We start from the raw sequence: 17,250 nt of genomic DNA, 5'->3' as shown, positions 1-17,250 counted from the left end.
AGATGATAACTTTTACCAGCCCAGTTTTAAAAACAGATTACTGAGTCGATGCTCTACTTGAGGTCAGTGCCTCAGTTATTTTGTGTCGATGCTCTATGTATGAGTTGTAGCTCACTTATTTAAATGGGTTGGTGCCCACTTCTTAAATTAAAGTTTTTGTGCCATGGTTTTCTACACAAAAGGGTTTTCCACGAGAAAATTGGTCTATGGCTCACCTCAACTTATTTGTCTTGATGCAATGTATATGTAAAAGTTAGCAATCAACCTGAAGCTAATTTGATCACACCTTAGATCTTTGAGGACAGGGCCCGGCCTATAGTTTTATCCTTTTGTTACATAAATGAAATCCATTGGCACAAAAATTAACATGATTGGATGCACATTTGACCCTTTTTCAAATTCCAATTTCATTATGAACCCGAGCTAACTCCATTCATATTAGTGATTACTTGTTAACTTCAACACAAAATATGTGATTTGCACTCTAAGAAGTATAAAAAGATACTAATCTTGGTTTTGCATCCAAGAAAAGCCAAGTCTCATCCATACATCCATCCAAATGCATCACATTGCATCAACTTACACCAGCATCTGAATCATTAATGACAGACTACATAATGTGTTCATCAAAACCACCAGTTTTCATTGTAGGTATAGTACCAAGGCAAATAGATAGCATGAACCAAGAGAGTGCAGGTAATTCCTGACATCAAAGGTCAAATATGTGGATCATGCTTAAATTCCAAAACATTTCCACACGAAAGTGACTCAAAACTAAAAGCAGATCATTTAACAGTCTATCAAAGCATACCAGTCAGAGATCTTGTTACAGACTACCAATCTGTATCATCTAAGCACATTCTTCAACAAATTACTCCAGTATCACATTTGAAGCTAAGTCCTTGTTCCAACTTTTGTCATTTCAAAAATTGAATTTAGTGTTGTTGTCTCAACTACATGATCTAAGGTATTTCTCGATTGTTGCTATATTTGCTTAATTTATCATAAGATCATGTGAAAAGACTTTTATTCCTTTCACACAAGGCGACAAGTTGTGTCTTTGGATTATGACAACAAAATAAAAAATTAATCAAGATTAATTGGGTCTATACCAGAGAATAACTAGTCATAGTGACTACTAAAGTTGTGAAATGAGGAAGTTGACGAAAGTGAATCGAGCAATTCATGAAGATACATTAGAAATTTATTCTGGGTCAAAATCATTCGTAGTACTGAAGGTGACTGATAGTAAGTAATAGATTTAACAAAATAACCCAAATCTATTATGAGTCTGTGTTAATATACAGGACATTTAGGAAACTACTTACCCTTCTAGTATGTCTCTTAAGTGTATTTACCCTATAAATTTATCCTCTGTATATCCTGGACTTGACAAGCAATACCAGAACCCTTTTATAACCCTTTCTGTAGGTTGAACAGTTGTGCCATCGAAAATATATAATCTAAGGATTGCATCGTTAAAAATCTGTACTTCTCAATATACATGGCCTCCCACACTTGCACCCACATCACATTCGGACAAATGAAACACCTAGAGAACAAAATAGCATATAGCTGATAGCATTTAGATGAAATACATACATTTATGCTTGATCAATCCAAACAATTAGATAATTCCTAAATATAAATACTATTTGTGTGACTAAAGTTAATTTTGCGATGGAAATTGTAATGAAAGAGAACAAGGCATACATGTTTCACGATGAAGATTTTATGCATATTTTTTATCACATTTTGACCTCTACTGGTAAACTGAACTAACATGACCACGATTAAAAGCTTCCAATTTGCTTGTAGAAAATAGAACTTAAATTGTTATATGGTATCAGCTTGACTGTAGCATGGTGACGAAGCAATCTTCAAATAAAAAAAGTCTGCCAACCGAGGATATTGTCCTACTGCATTAGGTTGGATGAAAAACATCTAAAAATTCAAAGGTCAAAACTAATTAAAGCATGGGTCCAATTTATCGCACACATGCAAAGAATAAAATTGCAGAAGAAACAACAAATAGAATGTCTTTGTCAAACCTAAAAATCATCTTGTATCAATTTATTGGTGAAAATTTTGTAGCGTGCCAAGAGAGATTCTCCTCTTTGCTCAACAATCAAAATCAGTCTATGGTTTGTTGTGGCTTGACCCAGTGGAATTAATGCTTGAAGGTTACCTTCAATCATTTATGCAGAGGGCATGCTCGCTCGAATTGCTCCTGCTCTTTCCGACATAACTCAAACTCATTAGTATAATAGTACATGCAACCTGAGTAAGCATTTATCTCCTTTGGGCACTTCTCATAAAGATCTTTCAACCTGCAACAAAAATTTCTTCAAAGGTTACATGTTTATCAAATACATGGTGAATCCTAGTCCACTAGTAAAGAATGAGCCAAATCTTAATATTTATTAAATATGGGATTGAAGACTTGAATACATCTGAAAATAGATGAATTACAATATAGAAAAGAAAGTCTGTAAATACTCAATAGAGTCAAAAGCAGTGCAAGCATAACACTCACGATAACAGTGACTGACTAGCATTGCATAATAGCAAGATGACGTTATTTTTGGATAGGAAAAGAGGATTATATTTGCCCAATATTTTTGTAATTTAGAGAGCAGTAGACCATAGGTAAAATTAGCTCTATTGATCACAATAAAATTAGTTTTTAAGACAAAAATACACTATAACATAAAAAAAACTTGATCTAACTAGAAAGATGCAACAAAGAGACCACACTAATTTCACAATGACCAATATGGAAACCTACTAAATTAACATCCTAATATTACTAGATTGCTAAATTTAACAAGACCACATTTGAAGGATGGCAATTTTCCATAAATATAGTCAAGAAAATTGCAGATAACTAGTGAAGGTGAAACTATTCAGGCAGAAATTGGTGCCATGTGTCAGGCCAGTGTTGAAAGCTTACCAGCTGGCATTCAAGCTGATCCGGTTGACTTTCAACCACGACTTTATCTGTATCCTTTCAACTCTAACTGCTAATTTCTTACACGAGAGAGACAATTTATTTGTAGGCTGGGAAGATGTACAATCCCCATATTTGGCCAGTCATACGTGTGCACTCTCCTTTCTTTCCTCATCCTCCAAACTTCGCAATTGATCACCCATGCTCAGGCAATACCTGCCTTTCCTCTGGTGTAATGCATGCCAATAGCCTCTTTGTAAGAAGACGATTGTTATCAATACTAGACAGACAGGAGCTAACTCTGTCGATCCTTTTATTGAAATATTCACCTAGGTCTCCAACCGACTCAGAAGTTGCTGTTGATGAAAGCTTCAACAAAAACAAAATTCAATCGCTTGCAATTTTTGAAGCGTCTGTAACAACCCTGTGGAACGATTGGACAAAGCATCTCTTGCAGGTTTAAAATATGATCTCACTTTCATTAATGATTTTTTTAAACATATTTGCATTTAGTTTGTAAATTATAAACATAAGTACTTAAGAAAATCGAAGATAATTAAAATTTTGTCAAAGAGAGCAAAACATGGCAAGTTTATCAACACTCTCAACTAGTGAGCATATTGCTCTACATATGTCTTAAAAAATTTAGATGGCCAAATGCAGGAATTAAAACAATTATTAAGATGGTCATGTCTTACTCAAGAAATTTGGACAACAATTTTTTTGTTGTACAATCCGTTGGTGTTTTTTCTTGCAACCCTCAGTCCTAAAGAAAAACACAATGCCTAAACAATGGGATAAATTGTTTCAGGCTATGATCTTGCACTAACAACAGACCAAGGAGAAGAAAAGCCAACGAACAAGGCTCTTAAGCTTTCTGCATTTTAAGCTCCAGAAGACTCAAGAGGGTGTTCCTAATTGTAGGTCTGAGCATATGAGAAACCTATGCCAAGCAACAAGCTACAGACCTATGAAAGTGGATAATTCTCAAAAATAGGAGTAATGGATCTCTTATAGTCCATCAGATTTCAAGCTTAATCCCACTTGCACTGAACATCACTGAGAACACATAGCTTAAATATCTTAATCTTAAACACATAGAGGAATAATAGAAAAAACTCTCTCAGATTCAACTTCTATACTCTTTAAACATCATGAAGATATGTGGAACTGAGATAATTTAAACTAGAAAGCAAAAACAACAACAGAAGCAAAAGAGATTTAAAAGACTGAATGTTTCTAAACCAGATCTGGGTAGTATCATAGACCAGTGCCTAATCCCTAGGATATGGAGTCAAATCTCAGGCTATGAATGCAAATTCAAATAGCAGATCATTTCAAATTAGTAGGCCTTTTGACATTAATGCAGCCCCTCATGTTGTTGCACAATCATACTTACAAATCAGAAAATACAATTTGGAGACAATTTTTGCTACAGTTTGATTTACTGCTCATAAACTAACACTGATACAGGAGCTTGTAAACTCGTTCCTTGTGAAAATCATCCAATTCTAGGCTATACATTTTGTATTCTATCCGCTTGAATCAGAAGTTCAAAACCCCTAACAATGAAGAGAAAAAGAGAATATATAGACAAGAGAGAAGCCTAAAATCCAATCTACTGTAGACATCTGGCACTTTCTTCCTCTCAATCTGATTTGCAAAATATTTCCCTCTTTAGCCTTTTGATCTGCATTCATCTTGATTGAAACTGAAAATTCTTGTCTTTTCTCCCATTGTGACATTTGGCATTTTGAGAACTCCAGCATTTTCCCTCTATTTTTTTGCAACTGAAAATATTTATAACTTTCTGCATCTTGCCTTCATTTCAATCGAACAAGGCCCCTTAATCATTAAAAACATCCCTTCTCATGAAAACACTTCATTAGGTGAAAATATTTCACTCTGCTGCATTTTACCCTTACTGGTAAAATAACTCCTCTTTGGAAAAACACACATTTTGCTACTGCACATCATGTAAGAATACTTTACTTGATGAAAACACTTTATTTCTGCATTTTCACCCTTGAATGGAAACAGTTAACTTGCATCTGTACATTACCTTTACCCAAAGATGCTTTCAACTGAGCAAAAATAAGAACTCTACAATTACATTTTTGCTCCTTGGAAATATTTTTAACCCTCACGCTTCCGCTTGTGACTATTTATTTTTCATCTTCAGTAAAAACATTTTAATCCCAGCGACAAATGCTACATCATAACACTTTACCTCTTTTGTTGCAGAAATATCCATATGAAATTATTTTCTCTTGTATAAAATAATGACACTATTGCTTGCCTACACTTTGGAAGTGAAAATAATTACTTTCCATGCATCCAAAATTTCCATGTTAAAACATCTTTGTGCTACTTATACTGTGTTGCATCCCTCTGCTACAATCTTCTATTTTGTTCCTTGCTGATGAAAATTGACCTCCTGTCAAATTGCTACCAAAATTTTCATTACTGACACTGTATTCTTGAGTACTCCATATTCATCAGTGTTGATAACTGATCTATAAATAATCTATACTTCACCAAAATCTTTCAAGCATCCCATATTTGTTCGAATTGATGGTGATTATTTCCCTTATTTTGGAGTCTGCATGGTTCTTATCCCTCATCGTAGTTTAGATTTTATTTTATGTACGTTAGATGAATGGAGGATTTGATAGTTTAGATTGGTGAAACTTTTGCTCATACTTTTTTTGGATGGATGATTTTCATTCAATGTGTAAAGTTAGCCTGAGCTTTTGATGTGGATGCTTAACTTCTACTTTGAGTAATATTGTTCAATTGTTGGTATTATTCATAAGTGTGAAAATCTTGAGCACAACCTTAGAAGATTGCACATGCTTTGCGTAGTTGTCCAAGAGTGGTGAAACAAAGTGTTGTTTATTAGTTTCACCTAGTCTTTACCGTCTCTTGAATTCTTAGGAATAGATTAGAATTTCTAAACCCTTACCTCCTTTTCAGTGTTGTTGAAATCCATGATCCAAAACCCAAAATGATAAATCTCCACTGTGAATTGAACGAGCCAAGCGTAAATCCCCCTTGTATTTCAGCATACATAACCAAGATAGCTATCCAACATAAAGTCACCCGTTCGCACATATAGACCTTGGAGTCGCCTTGTGGTCTTTCTCGCAATCTTGGCACAAGTAGTGATTTTGTTCAAGAGAGGATAGAAAATCCTTGGATATTTTATTCTAATGTTCGGTATATGATAAAATGTACACCAACAAGACCCTCCTTGGATCCGCAGAATGTTAATGACCAAGATAACCAGAAATATTCCAACCTGATGTTGGGAAAACAAAAAACTGTCCCTACCTATTGCCAGAGACACCGAGAACAGCTTCTCAAACTAAAACCACAATTTTAAGGAAAAATAGACAAACCCTTGTGTAGACCGTTGCCCTAGCAACTCTAGGTGCGATCCAAAATAGCTGCAAGAAACAACGAATTTTTAGGAGAAAAATCGATCAAAACCCATAACTGAAACATCAGCAAGTAGTTGGCACAAAATCCGAAACACGAATCAACATACAAAATTTCATTTTTGAGGAAAAACGGTAAAACCCTTGTACAAAACGATTTTTCGTGGAAAAACTCGTACAAAACTTGAAAAATGAAGTTGCAAATCATCCTTTTTTTCAGAAAAGATGGTAAAAACCCTAAAAACAGGAATACCCCTGATTTTTTAGGATAAAATCAGGCAAAATCCAACAAAATTATTTTTTTAATCAAATAATTTTTGAAGAAAAATTATTAAAACCCATGAAATCATTTTTTCGGAAAAAAATATGAATCCTTGCAAAATGAACCCATAAAACCTTAGGCGCGAGCTGCACAAAAAAAAGAACTTGGGGTTGCAAAAAGAAACCCATGAGATAGAAAGTCCTTTTGTCGCCGAAGAATACACCCAAAAATCGCGCAAGCCACACAACAAAATCTTGTCACACACATACAACCAGAAAAAACACATCTAAAGAAGAACACAGTTGCGGCTTAGGAAGATAGCAAACCACAAACCCCATTGCACGATGCCAAAAATGGGAGAAATCACACAAGAAAAATGCCAAAACTGTGGAAAATCACGGCGAAAAACAAAAAAACACAACCAAAAACAAAACTAGTGCATAGGCAGCGGAACAAAACCCTAGTCGGGTCGCAAAAAAGTCTCACGAGCAAACAAAGATGCCAAAAGGATCATGTGGATTCTGCAATCAGCCACGGGAGCAAAAATTTAAAAAATTGACACAAAAACCTTCGAAAATCCTTCGCCGAAAAACTCCAATAATTTTTTTCATAAAAAATTGATTAAAAAATTTTCTAGAAATAAATTCCAGGTAGTGGCTCCACGATTTTTTATTAAAAAATTCTCCAAACCTTATGAAACCCCATCGACCCACTCTAGAAACAAAGTCTCCTTAAATAGAAAAGTACAAGACGATGTTTCTAAACGAAAGAATTGTGAACTGAAGGCAAAAAAGGAAACTTCCTAAGCAAACTAATGGTGTAGTCACCGGTTAGGAGGGACCTCAAAGAGATCAATCCGAACTGGTCAGCAAGAGTAAACACAACAGAAACAAGAGGATATGATGGAGGCAATGCAAAACTGAATGAATTAGATCATGAAAACTGATTACAAGCAACCGGTAACAACAGGGTTACAAGATCTAGTTCACTGGCGTGCTACAAACATGCTCAATTACAAAACAAGTCACTAAGGAGACCTCAAAACTTAAATACTCATAGAACTCTTAGGTATACACAATTGAATTCTTTTGAATAACATCTCATCCTGAATGAAATAATCTAACTATTGACTTCTATCATAACCGGTTCTCTACATGCTCACCAAGGTTCTGCAAAATCCGGGTCATCATCATACAAGGTCTTCAATTCTTCAAATCCTAACATTGTCACCCTCATCTCTATCAGCAAATTCCTCCTACTCAATGCATCAGCAACTTTGTTTTACTTTCCACTCCTAAGCTTCAACACAAAGGTGTAACTTTGCAAAAATTCTACCCATCTCATATGTCTCCGATTCAACTTACTCTGATTGTTCAAATACTGCAAGGCTTGATGATCAGTATACAACACAAACTCCTTAGGCAACAAGTAATGTCTCTATTTCTTCAAGGCTTGATTATAGCATAAAATACCTGATCATACATTGAATATCTCCTCCGGGCATCACTCAACTTCTCACTAAAATAGGCTACTGCTCACCCTTCCTGACTCAAGACTGCTCCAATTGCGGCTCCAATTGCATCACAATCTACTTGAAATACCTTGTTGAAATTTGATAAAGCTAACACAAGTCGTTCAGTCACTTTCTGTTTCAATAATTCAAAACTTTTGTTTGCTTCGGTGGTCCACTTGAATTCCTTTCCATCTCCCCTCATTGTCTCAGTCATAGGACTACAAACAGAACTGAAATGTCTGATAAACTTTCGGCACAAACTAGCCAATCCATGAAATGATCTTACCTCTCCAATGCTTTCCAGTGTAGGCTATTCAACAATTGCTTTTACTTTCTCAAGGTCCATTTTCAAACCATCCGCAGATATCACAAATCCCAAATAGACTAGCTCTTCCTTCATGAAAGTACACTTCTTTAGGTTAATCAACAACTTTTCTTCTCTCAACCTCTGCAAAACTTGTCTTAAATGCAAAAATGCTCTTCTTTTGTCTTACTGAAAATCAGAATGTCATCCAAATATACAATAACAAACTTACCCAAGAATTTCTTTAATACCTCATTCATTAACCTCATGAAAGTACTTGATGCATTAGTCAACCCAAGAGGCATCACCAACCATTCATACAGTCCTTCATTTGTCTTGAATGTTGTCTTCCACTCATCTCCTTCTTTGAGTTTGATCTGATGGTATCCACTCTTCAAGTCTATCTTTGTGAAGTATTTGGCTCCACTCAAACAGTCCATTATGTCATCCATCCTAGGCAAATGAAACCGATATTTCACTGTGATCTTGTTTATTGCTCTGGAATCGATACACATCCTCCATTCTCCATTCTTCTTAGGTGCTAACATTGTTGGTATTGCACAAGGACTCAAACTTTCTGTGATCAAACCTTTCTTCAACAATTCCTGCACTTGTCTATTCAACTCTTCATTCTCTGTCGGTGTCATCTGGTGTGTAGCTTTGTTAGGCAAACTAGCTCCGGGAATCAGGTCCATACAATGATTGATACTTTTCACAGCTGGTAATCCATCAGGCACATTATCTTAAATGATGTCTCCATACTCTATCAGCAACTCCTTTATCTCTTCCGGTTGTTCTTCTTTATGCTCCGGATTCTCAATCTTCTTAGGAACTAAGGCAAAACACGCATTCTCTTGTCTCGTCCCATCCAGGAATTTCCTTCCATACACCAAACAGATTCTAGCATTCATACAAACTTCACTCTTCAAAGGCTCCTCCAAGGGTAACAAGGTTTACTTCATCCCATTTGCCACAATAGTGTATATGTTCCTTCTCCCATCATGTATTGTCTGTCTATCAAACTGCCAAGGTCTACCCAACAAAAGGTGACAAATATCCATAGGCATAATATCACACAAGACTTCATCATGATAATTCCCAATTGTCAATTTCACCAAACATTGGTCACTTACTAACAACTTATGTTGATCCTGAATCCATGCTATCTGATATGGCTTAAGGGTGTTTCAATCTTTCCAAATTCAACTTAGTCACCATATCCTCCGAAACAAGGTTATCTGAACTACCACTATCAATAACAACTTTACAACACTTACCAGATGCCTTACATTTGGTCTTGAACAAATTTTTCCTTTGCAAGGGCTCTTCATCTCCTCCGGTATGACACAAAACTCTCCTTATCATCAACAGTTCTCCATTTTTCGGTTTGTTAGCTGATCTGGTGGGGCTTTCTTCCACCACTATTGTTCTTCCGGTGTTCTCTGTCTTCTTACACTCGAAAGCACGATGTCCTTCTCCACACTTAAAGCAAGTACCTCTAAACACTCTCTTATCTTGTCTTCTGTCATCCTTTCCAAAATTCTCATTCTGGTAACCAACAAGTTCTCTTCCCCAATAGGAATTTATGTCATCCTTCCGCTATGAATTGCCTTCTTTGCTTACTTCCTTGTCTTTGTTCTGATCTATACAGGATCCCCTTCCTCCAGTATATACTCTTCCTCCTTGAAATCTTCCTCCGATAAACCTTCCACCTATACCCCTATGTCTCTGCTCATGTCTTTTGTTCAGCTTCTCTTCTGCTCTTAGGGCATACTGGTAAGCTTTTTCAACACTCTGCAACTTGATCAAATTGAGTTCATCTTGTATAGACATCCGCAATCCATTCAAATATCTCACAACTTGTTCAACCTCATCATCAACATGTTCGGATCTAATATTCAACTTGTAAAATGCTTCGGTGTACTCCTTCACACTAGATTCTTTTTGCTTCAAGTTTTGGAACTTCCGGAATAGATTTACTTGATAATTAGTTGGCATAAACTTTGATTTTAATTTGGCAACCATCCGCTCCCATGTTTTGATCTTCTCTTAACCTCTTCTCTGTCTATCAACCTGCAAATGTTCCCACTAAAGATATGCATGACCTTTCAACCAGATACAGGCATACTTCACCTTCCTTTCCTCTACGGTGTTCTCAAAATCAAAATACTTCTCCATCTCCGAGATCCAATCCATCAATTCATCTGAATCCAACTTTCCATCATATTCCGGTGGAGTAAAATGTGGTTTGGTATTCGCCCTACTCAAAACCCTCAAGAACCTCTTCATCCAGATCAATCGCCGGTGGATTTTCTTGTTCTGTCGGTGCTTCTTCTGCTTCATCTTCACTCACATCTTCAATATGTCAACCTCTTCTCTGGGCTATCTCAACGGCTTCCGACCGGGCTGAGATTCCTCGCAACATTTCCATCACAATCGGGTCTGCATTCGCACGCGCTCCACCATTGCTATATCCTCCTCGCGCCATCTTTACGCCAGTCCTCTACAACTGCAGGTCGGATCCACAATCCGTCGCCCCACAACAAAATTCTTAGGACAACGCAATCTTCGGAACGAAGTCTCGCTCTGATACCACTTGGTGCAATCACCGGTTAGGAGGGACCTCAAAGAGATCAATCTGAACCAGTCAGCAAGAGTAAACACAACAGAAACAAAAAGATATGATGGAGGCAATGCAGAACTGAATGAATTAGATCATGAAAACTGATTACAAGCAACCGGTAACAGCCGGGTTACAAGATCTGGCTCACTGGCTTGCTACAAACATGGTCAATTACTAGAACAGGTCACTACTGAGACCTCAAAACTTAGATCTAGCTTCTATGTTCCATCTACCACCTTGAATACATTCTAATGCTCAATTACAATGATTTATATGATCCCAGGGGATCCAGTCGGCCCAAAAAGGGATCAAATGCCGAAGAACAAGACCAAACGTGTAAAACCAACAAGGTCGGCCTCCGCCAAAGAGATTCCTCCGAAAAATCCAAAGGATGAAGTGCAGATTAAAGGGAAGGTTGGCCATACGCCAAGGAACATCGGAATCAATGCTCAAGGCTCTGCAAGCTATGAAAAAAATCTGGTGGATTCACCAATGCAAATAGGTCCAACCGGTTGCGGTGCCAGAAAATTGTCTCGGAAACCGGAATCAATAACTTGTCGGAAAATGATCCAAATGCTCTGCGGTTTAGGAATAAGGTAGATGATCATGTCCTCAAGCAAAATCCAACTCCACGAGATCCGGTGAGCCAGTGCAAGAAAATGCAAAATGAAATGTTGAAACCATAGTTGAAAAACTCAGACTCGGCAAACCAAAAATTTGGACTCGGACTCAGACTCGTGAAAGACTCGGCAAGGACTCGGCAAAAAAAAAAACCGTAGTTTTACAAAAAAACATAAAGAAATTAATGCATTTAGAGAACATAAGAGCCATAATTGAAACATTGCACATGTCACATACTCATAGTTTCAAACTTTCAACTCTAAAATGTATAATACCAAGATTTCTTCAATGCTAATTATGCTTTTATATGGAGCCTAATCAGACTCGGAGGTTAAATTTTCCCTACTTCCATCGGTGCAATTTCCCCCTATATTTTTTGACGGGGGTTTGGGGGCAGCGCCTCCAAGTTGGGGTCAAGGGGCATCGCCGAAGGATCTTGAAATTTGACTAAGTCTGGAAAATTGAAGAATCCTCCAAAAACTAGATTTTGCATTATAACTCCTGGAGGTCCGAAACCACTCTCAAACATCCTAACAGTACTTAAATGTTATATTCCACATATGAATCCTGACAGAGAGACCAAATTTTTTCACATGTTTCGGCCTCTTTTTTAGTCTACCCGAATTTTTATAAAGGCGTCGGGTGTTATTTTTCTTTTATTTTTCACTCCCTCAGTTATGCCAAATGAAGGCAAATTTAAAAAAAAAAAACTCAATTTTAAAGCTTGCATGACTTTTTTCTGGGTCGCGCGAGTCCATCTGAAAGACTCGCGAGTCCTTGCAAAAGACTCGCGAGTCCTTCAGATGGACTCGCCAGGACTCGCCTCGCGAGTCCTGCGCGAGTCGACTCGTGGCTCCCATGGACTCGAGAGTCCGTGGCGAGTCCACGAGTTTTAAAACTATGGTTAAAACTACAAAAACAGGAAACAAACAGAAAAGAAATATTTTTGGTTGATGCAAGATTGCCAAGAACCAGGGATGCTCTTGCATCAACTAAGATGACCATTAAAGAACCATTACATTATTTAATGCAAAGCAGTTGGATGTGGAGCCAAGTATACTAGCTTGAATGGTCCTTCAAATTAATTTTTATTTTCTAAGTCGTCAAATAACCATTATACTTGTAGAGCTAGTATCAGGGGCAGTCCTTGAAGTACTAATAATCTACCAACATCATCTAATGTCAACAATGATAATGATTTTTATAAAGATCCATATGAGGCTGGTTGCTAATTTTATTATTTTAATATTGAACAATGTATATGCAACATGACATTCAAGTTTGACACATTGATATTGAGTAGTATTTTTTATTTTGATGGTGCTTTTCTTCATTATATGTGAACTATATAGTATTTTGACCTTAATATTTTTAGGCTGCAAGTATGTATACATTAATAATTCTTTAAGATTTTTAATAAACAAATCCAACCCAAAGAAAATAATTGCTGCCCCACCATACCTAAACCCAAACCAATGGCCTAGGTTATAAATTATATTTCTCTACCAACCTTAACAAAGTATTTTTGGAAAGTACATCCCTAGTCCCTATTTACAAATCTGACTTAGGAAACATGGAACTTAGTCCATGCTATTGTGGCATTTTCACACATCGCCCCATTGCCAATGGGGACCTGTTGGTGTCTATTTTATCATCTACCAAACATTAGAATAAAATACCATGAGGATACTCTATCCTCTCCTGAACAAAATCACTACTTGTGCCAAGATTGCGAGAAAGACCACAAGGCGACTCCAAGGTCTATATGTGCACACAAGCGACTTTATGTTGGATAGCTTCCTTGGTTATGCATGTTGAAATACAAGAAGGACTTACGCTTGGCTTGTTCAATTCGCGATGGAGATTTATCATTGAGGTTTTGGATCATAGGCTTCAAGAAAACTAAAAAGGAGATAAGGTTTAGAAATTCTAATCTATTCCTAAGAATGCATGAGACGGTAAAGACTGGGTGAAACTAATAACAACACTTTGTTTCGCCACACTTAGGACAACTACGCAAAGCATGTGCAATCTTCTAAGGTTCTGCTCAAGATTTTAACACTTATGAATAATACCAACAATTGAACAATATTACTCAAAGTAGAAGTTAAGCATCCACATCAAAAGCTCAGGCTAACTTTACACATTGAATGAAAATCATCCATCCAACAAAAGTATGAACAAAAGTTTCACCAATCTAAACTATCAAATCCTTCATTCATCTAGCATACATGAAATAGAATCTCAACTATGATGAGGGATAAGAACCATGCAGACTCCAAAGTAAAGGAAATAATCACCATCAATTCGAACAATGTATTACTTATTATTTTGGCAATCCTAAGCAACAATTGCTTATCTCAACATGTTTTGCAACATGCTCCCATGATTTACAAAAGAGGGGTGAGCTCAATTTATAGACTCCCCAATTATAGTTTAATGGCCAAGATTGATTTCCAATTAACGGTCGAGATTAAAACAACCTAACCCTAATCAAAGTTTCCCAAAATAGGTCAAATATCCGTCGGATGAGAGACAAGTGGCACAAGATGCTACTTTTTAGGATTGCACCCCCTTCTTCTGCTGAGAGGTAGTGTGTCCAATGAACCTGGACATGTTGACTTGAATTCCCCAATTTGTGCCGAAAAATTTGCCTACCTATGGAAATTTGTCTAGAATACCCTTCTTGCCACCAATTTATGTTGCGCATGGGAGCTTGTCTTTGACTCTTCAGAAATGAAATCCTTCAAGAAATCTAAAATTTCTTTCCATACTTTTGCCAAGTCTGAAGACTTTTCCTTTTTGATGCCTGGAGACTCTTTCAGGTGCCTTGAATTTGGAGAAGAATTTGATTCATGTGCTTGTCTTCTTTATGATTTAATCTTTCTTCCATGCCTTGGGCATACTTCGTGTCAATTTGTTTGCCCTTGGACTTGGAATGTTCTTGAAAAATCATCCTTCAATTTGCCTTAATCTGTTTTATGCCTTGGAAAGAGTCCGGACCTCCTTGTGTTTGGTGGATTTGGAAAAGTTTGGATAGTCATGAGCCTTCTTGTCTTTGGCAGATTTGGAAATATGATCAGACAATTTGTTTTCCAATTTTCCCTGATCTTGATTTATGGCGATCTTGGAAGAATACATGCCATCCTTATGCTTGCTTAGTAAAATTTCTTCTTGGCAAGGCGAAATTTACACATCCTTGGACAAGTTTCAATTTGTGTCTTATTTTATTGGACAAAGCTTGGCTAATCTTTTCCTTCCAAGGCGAACTTGGATTTCCCTGTCTTCATGGATCAGAATTGGAGGTCCGATCACTAGGTTTTATTTATTCTTTCCATGTCATGTGCTTGGAAGATCATTCTCCAAGCCTTCTCTTTTTATTATCCAACCTAAATGCTTGGAAGTTTAGACAGTTTGTTTTGCTTTATTCCTCAGCAAATTTGAATAACATTCTTCCTTAATCTTGGTAGGGCGGACTTTCTTGAATCTTGAACATGAATGATTTGTTCTTGGAAGATCATCAATCATTCCTTCTCAAGCGGACTTAGAAGACAAGAGATTTTCTTCTTTGTAGGCGGATTGGAATATGCTAAGGCATATTACTTTGTGTCTTTGTGCTCATCAAACTTCCAATCTGCTATCTTTTAATTCGCTATCTATGATGAACTTGGATGGGTCTTGGACATGTCAAACTTATTGAGTGCTTCCTTCAACTTTTTGGAATGCTTTTTTTCCTATCTCCATGCGAATTTTGTTGTCTATGTCTGAAGTCTAATAATCTGATCAAGTTCTATCATGTTTGGAAGCTGCTTACTTTGCTCATCCTTGGCGAATTTTGGACATAGGCTTATGCTCCAACTTTGGCGAACTTGGATGATGTCTTGACATGTTCATTGCCAACTTGGAAGGCAGATTTGGATGAGAATTTGAACATGTCTAAGCAGACTTGGCCATGTGCTCATGCTTTGTTGCCTTGGACGAACTTTGGACAATCACCTTCCAACTTTCTTGACCTCGTCTGTGCCTTGGTTTATTTTCAACTTACTTTTGCTTGCTTGACCTCCTGTAGGAGTTTGACTAACTCTTGCCAAGATTTAATTAACCAATGGTAGGAGTTTACCATGTGTCTAACCATTTTACTTGCCTAGGCAGACTTTGATCATGCTTAGAAGGAATTCATCTTCTCTTTGTCAAGCCAACTTGGAAGACTCCATGCCAAGGCAGACTTGGAAGATTGTCGGACATGTTTTATTATCATCCAACCCAGGCGGACTTTGGAGTGCATTAGCCAAGGGCGGACTTTGTCTCTCCTTGGACATGTTTCTCGAGGCGGATTTGCTTCTTGCTTAGGGAATTTTCCTTGACACTTAACCAAATTTCGAAATTTGATTCTCCAAGGTAGGAGTTTGATGAACCTCTGACATGGGTTACTTGACTGAAGGTAGGAGTTCGCCATGAGCATGCCAACTTTGTTTGCACATAGGCGGAGTTTGAAGAGTCTTAGCCATCCTTTCAACATGCTTAGGAAAACTTGAATGTTTACATGCCATGGGCGGACTTGAGGATGGCTTCGCCATTCTAGTTGATGTGCAATCTTCCAAACTTCTAGACAACCTTTGTCTGCCATTCCTTTCCTTGGGCAAATTTTTCATTTGGACAGCCATGTGCCATCTTCCATGCTTCTAGACAAGGCGAATCCTTTGTCTGCCATTCCTGCAAAAACACATGAAAATTCCATATTATTTTCAGGTTTTAACTCTGATTTTTAATCCTCTTTTATGAAAATTTCACTTTCAGCCTATTAAAAGGTTAATTTTCTGCGAAAAAGCAAACTGAAAGTGAAGGAATTGATCAAGAAATTGATAAATTGAAAGAAATAAGACAGAAAGGTAAGAAAATCCACTCAAATTGAATCTTTGAATGGCTGAAATTTACATTCCACTCTGAAATTCTGTCTTAAAATCTAAAAAAAAGCACCTAATTTCTTGATTTCAACACTCCAAAGAATTTTATTCTGGAAAATTTCTCTTCAAAAATTCAAATTCACAAATTTTGAGAGAAAACTTCTTCTCAATTGCTCTCCAAATTCTCAACCTCAATAATGAATTGTGATATAGAATCTAGAATTCCTTAACTTAAAAGTTTTGTTTTTGTTTTATTGTTTTGTTTTTTTTTAATAATTTTTTCTTTTCTTTTTTTGTTTTAATCTTTGTCCAAAATGGAAAGATATTTTCTCTCTCAAATTCATCTTTATCAAGAAATCTTTTAGAACTTTCTTTTAATTTCCAAAATTCTCGAAGTTTTTTTTTTTAAATAATTCTAAGTGTTGAAAAATAATCCTTGAAAATAATCTTAATTTTTGAAAATAATTTAAAACTTTTTATGTGACAAATTTGTTTTCCATCTTGCTTTACACTTCCATGCCTTATTTTATTTTATTTTTTCTTCCAACGTCGTCTGACCTCAAGTAGGAGTTTAACTAACTCTTGCCAAGAGTTAATTAACCATTGGTAGGAGTTTACCGAGTGTCGGACATT

The 17,250-nt window shown here is 36.7% G+C and overlaps 1 protein-coding gene across 1 annotated transcript in view; it reads right to left on the bottom strand.

Moving 5' to 3' along the window:
* Positions 1-1,769: 1,769 nt before the first annotated feature.
* Positions 1,770-17,250, bottom strand: part of LOC131076287 (NADH dehydrogenase [ubiquinone] 1 alpha subcomplex subunit 8-A) — a 77,263-nt gene continuing 61,782 nt past the window's right edge. Inside the window, exon 2 of the mRNA XM_058013403.2 lies at positions 1,770-2,330. Coding sequence (XP_057869386.1) covers positions 2,195-2,330 — 136 coding nt within the window. The 3' untranslated portion in view covers positions 1,770-2,194. The remainder of the gene's footprint in view (positions 2,331-17,250) is intronic.

The sequence above is a fragment of the Cryptomeria japonica genome, chromosome 4, assembly GCF_030272615.1.
Source record: "Cryptomeria japonica chromosome 4, Sugi_1.0, whole genome shotgun sequence".
Taxonomy (NCBI): domain Eukaryota; kingdom Viridiplantae; phylum Streptophyta; class Pinopsida; order Cupressales; family Cupressaceae; genus Cryptomeria; species Cryptomeria japonica.
Note: the sequence above shows the minus strand (reverse complement) of the source record. Positions and strands in the feature narration are given on the sequence as shown.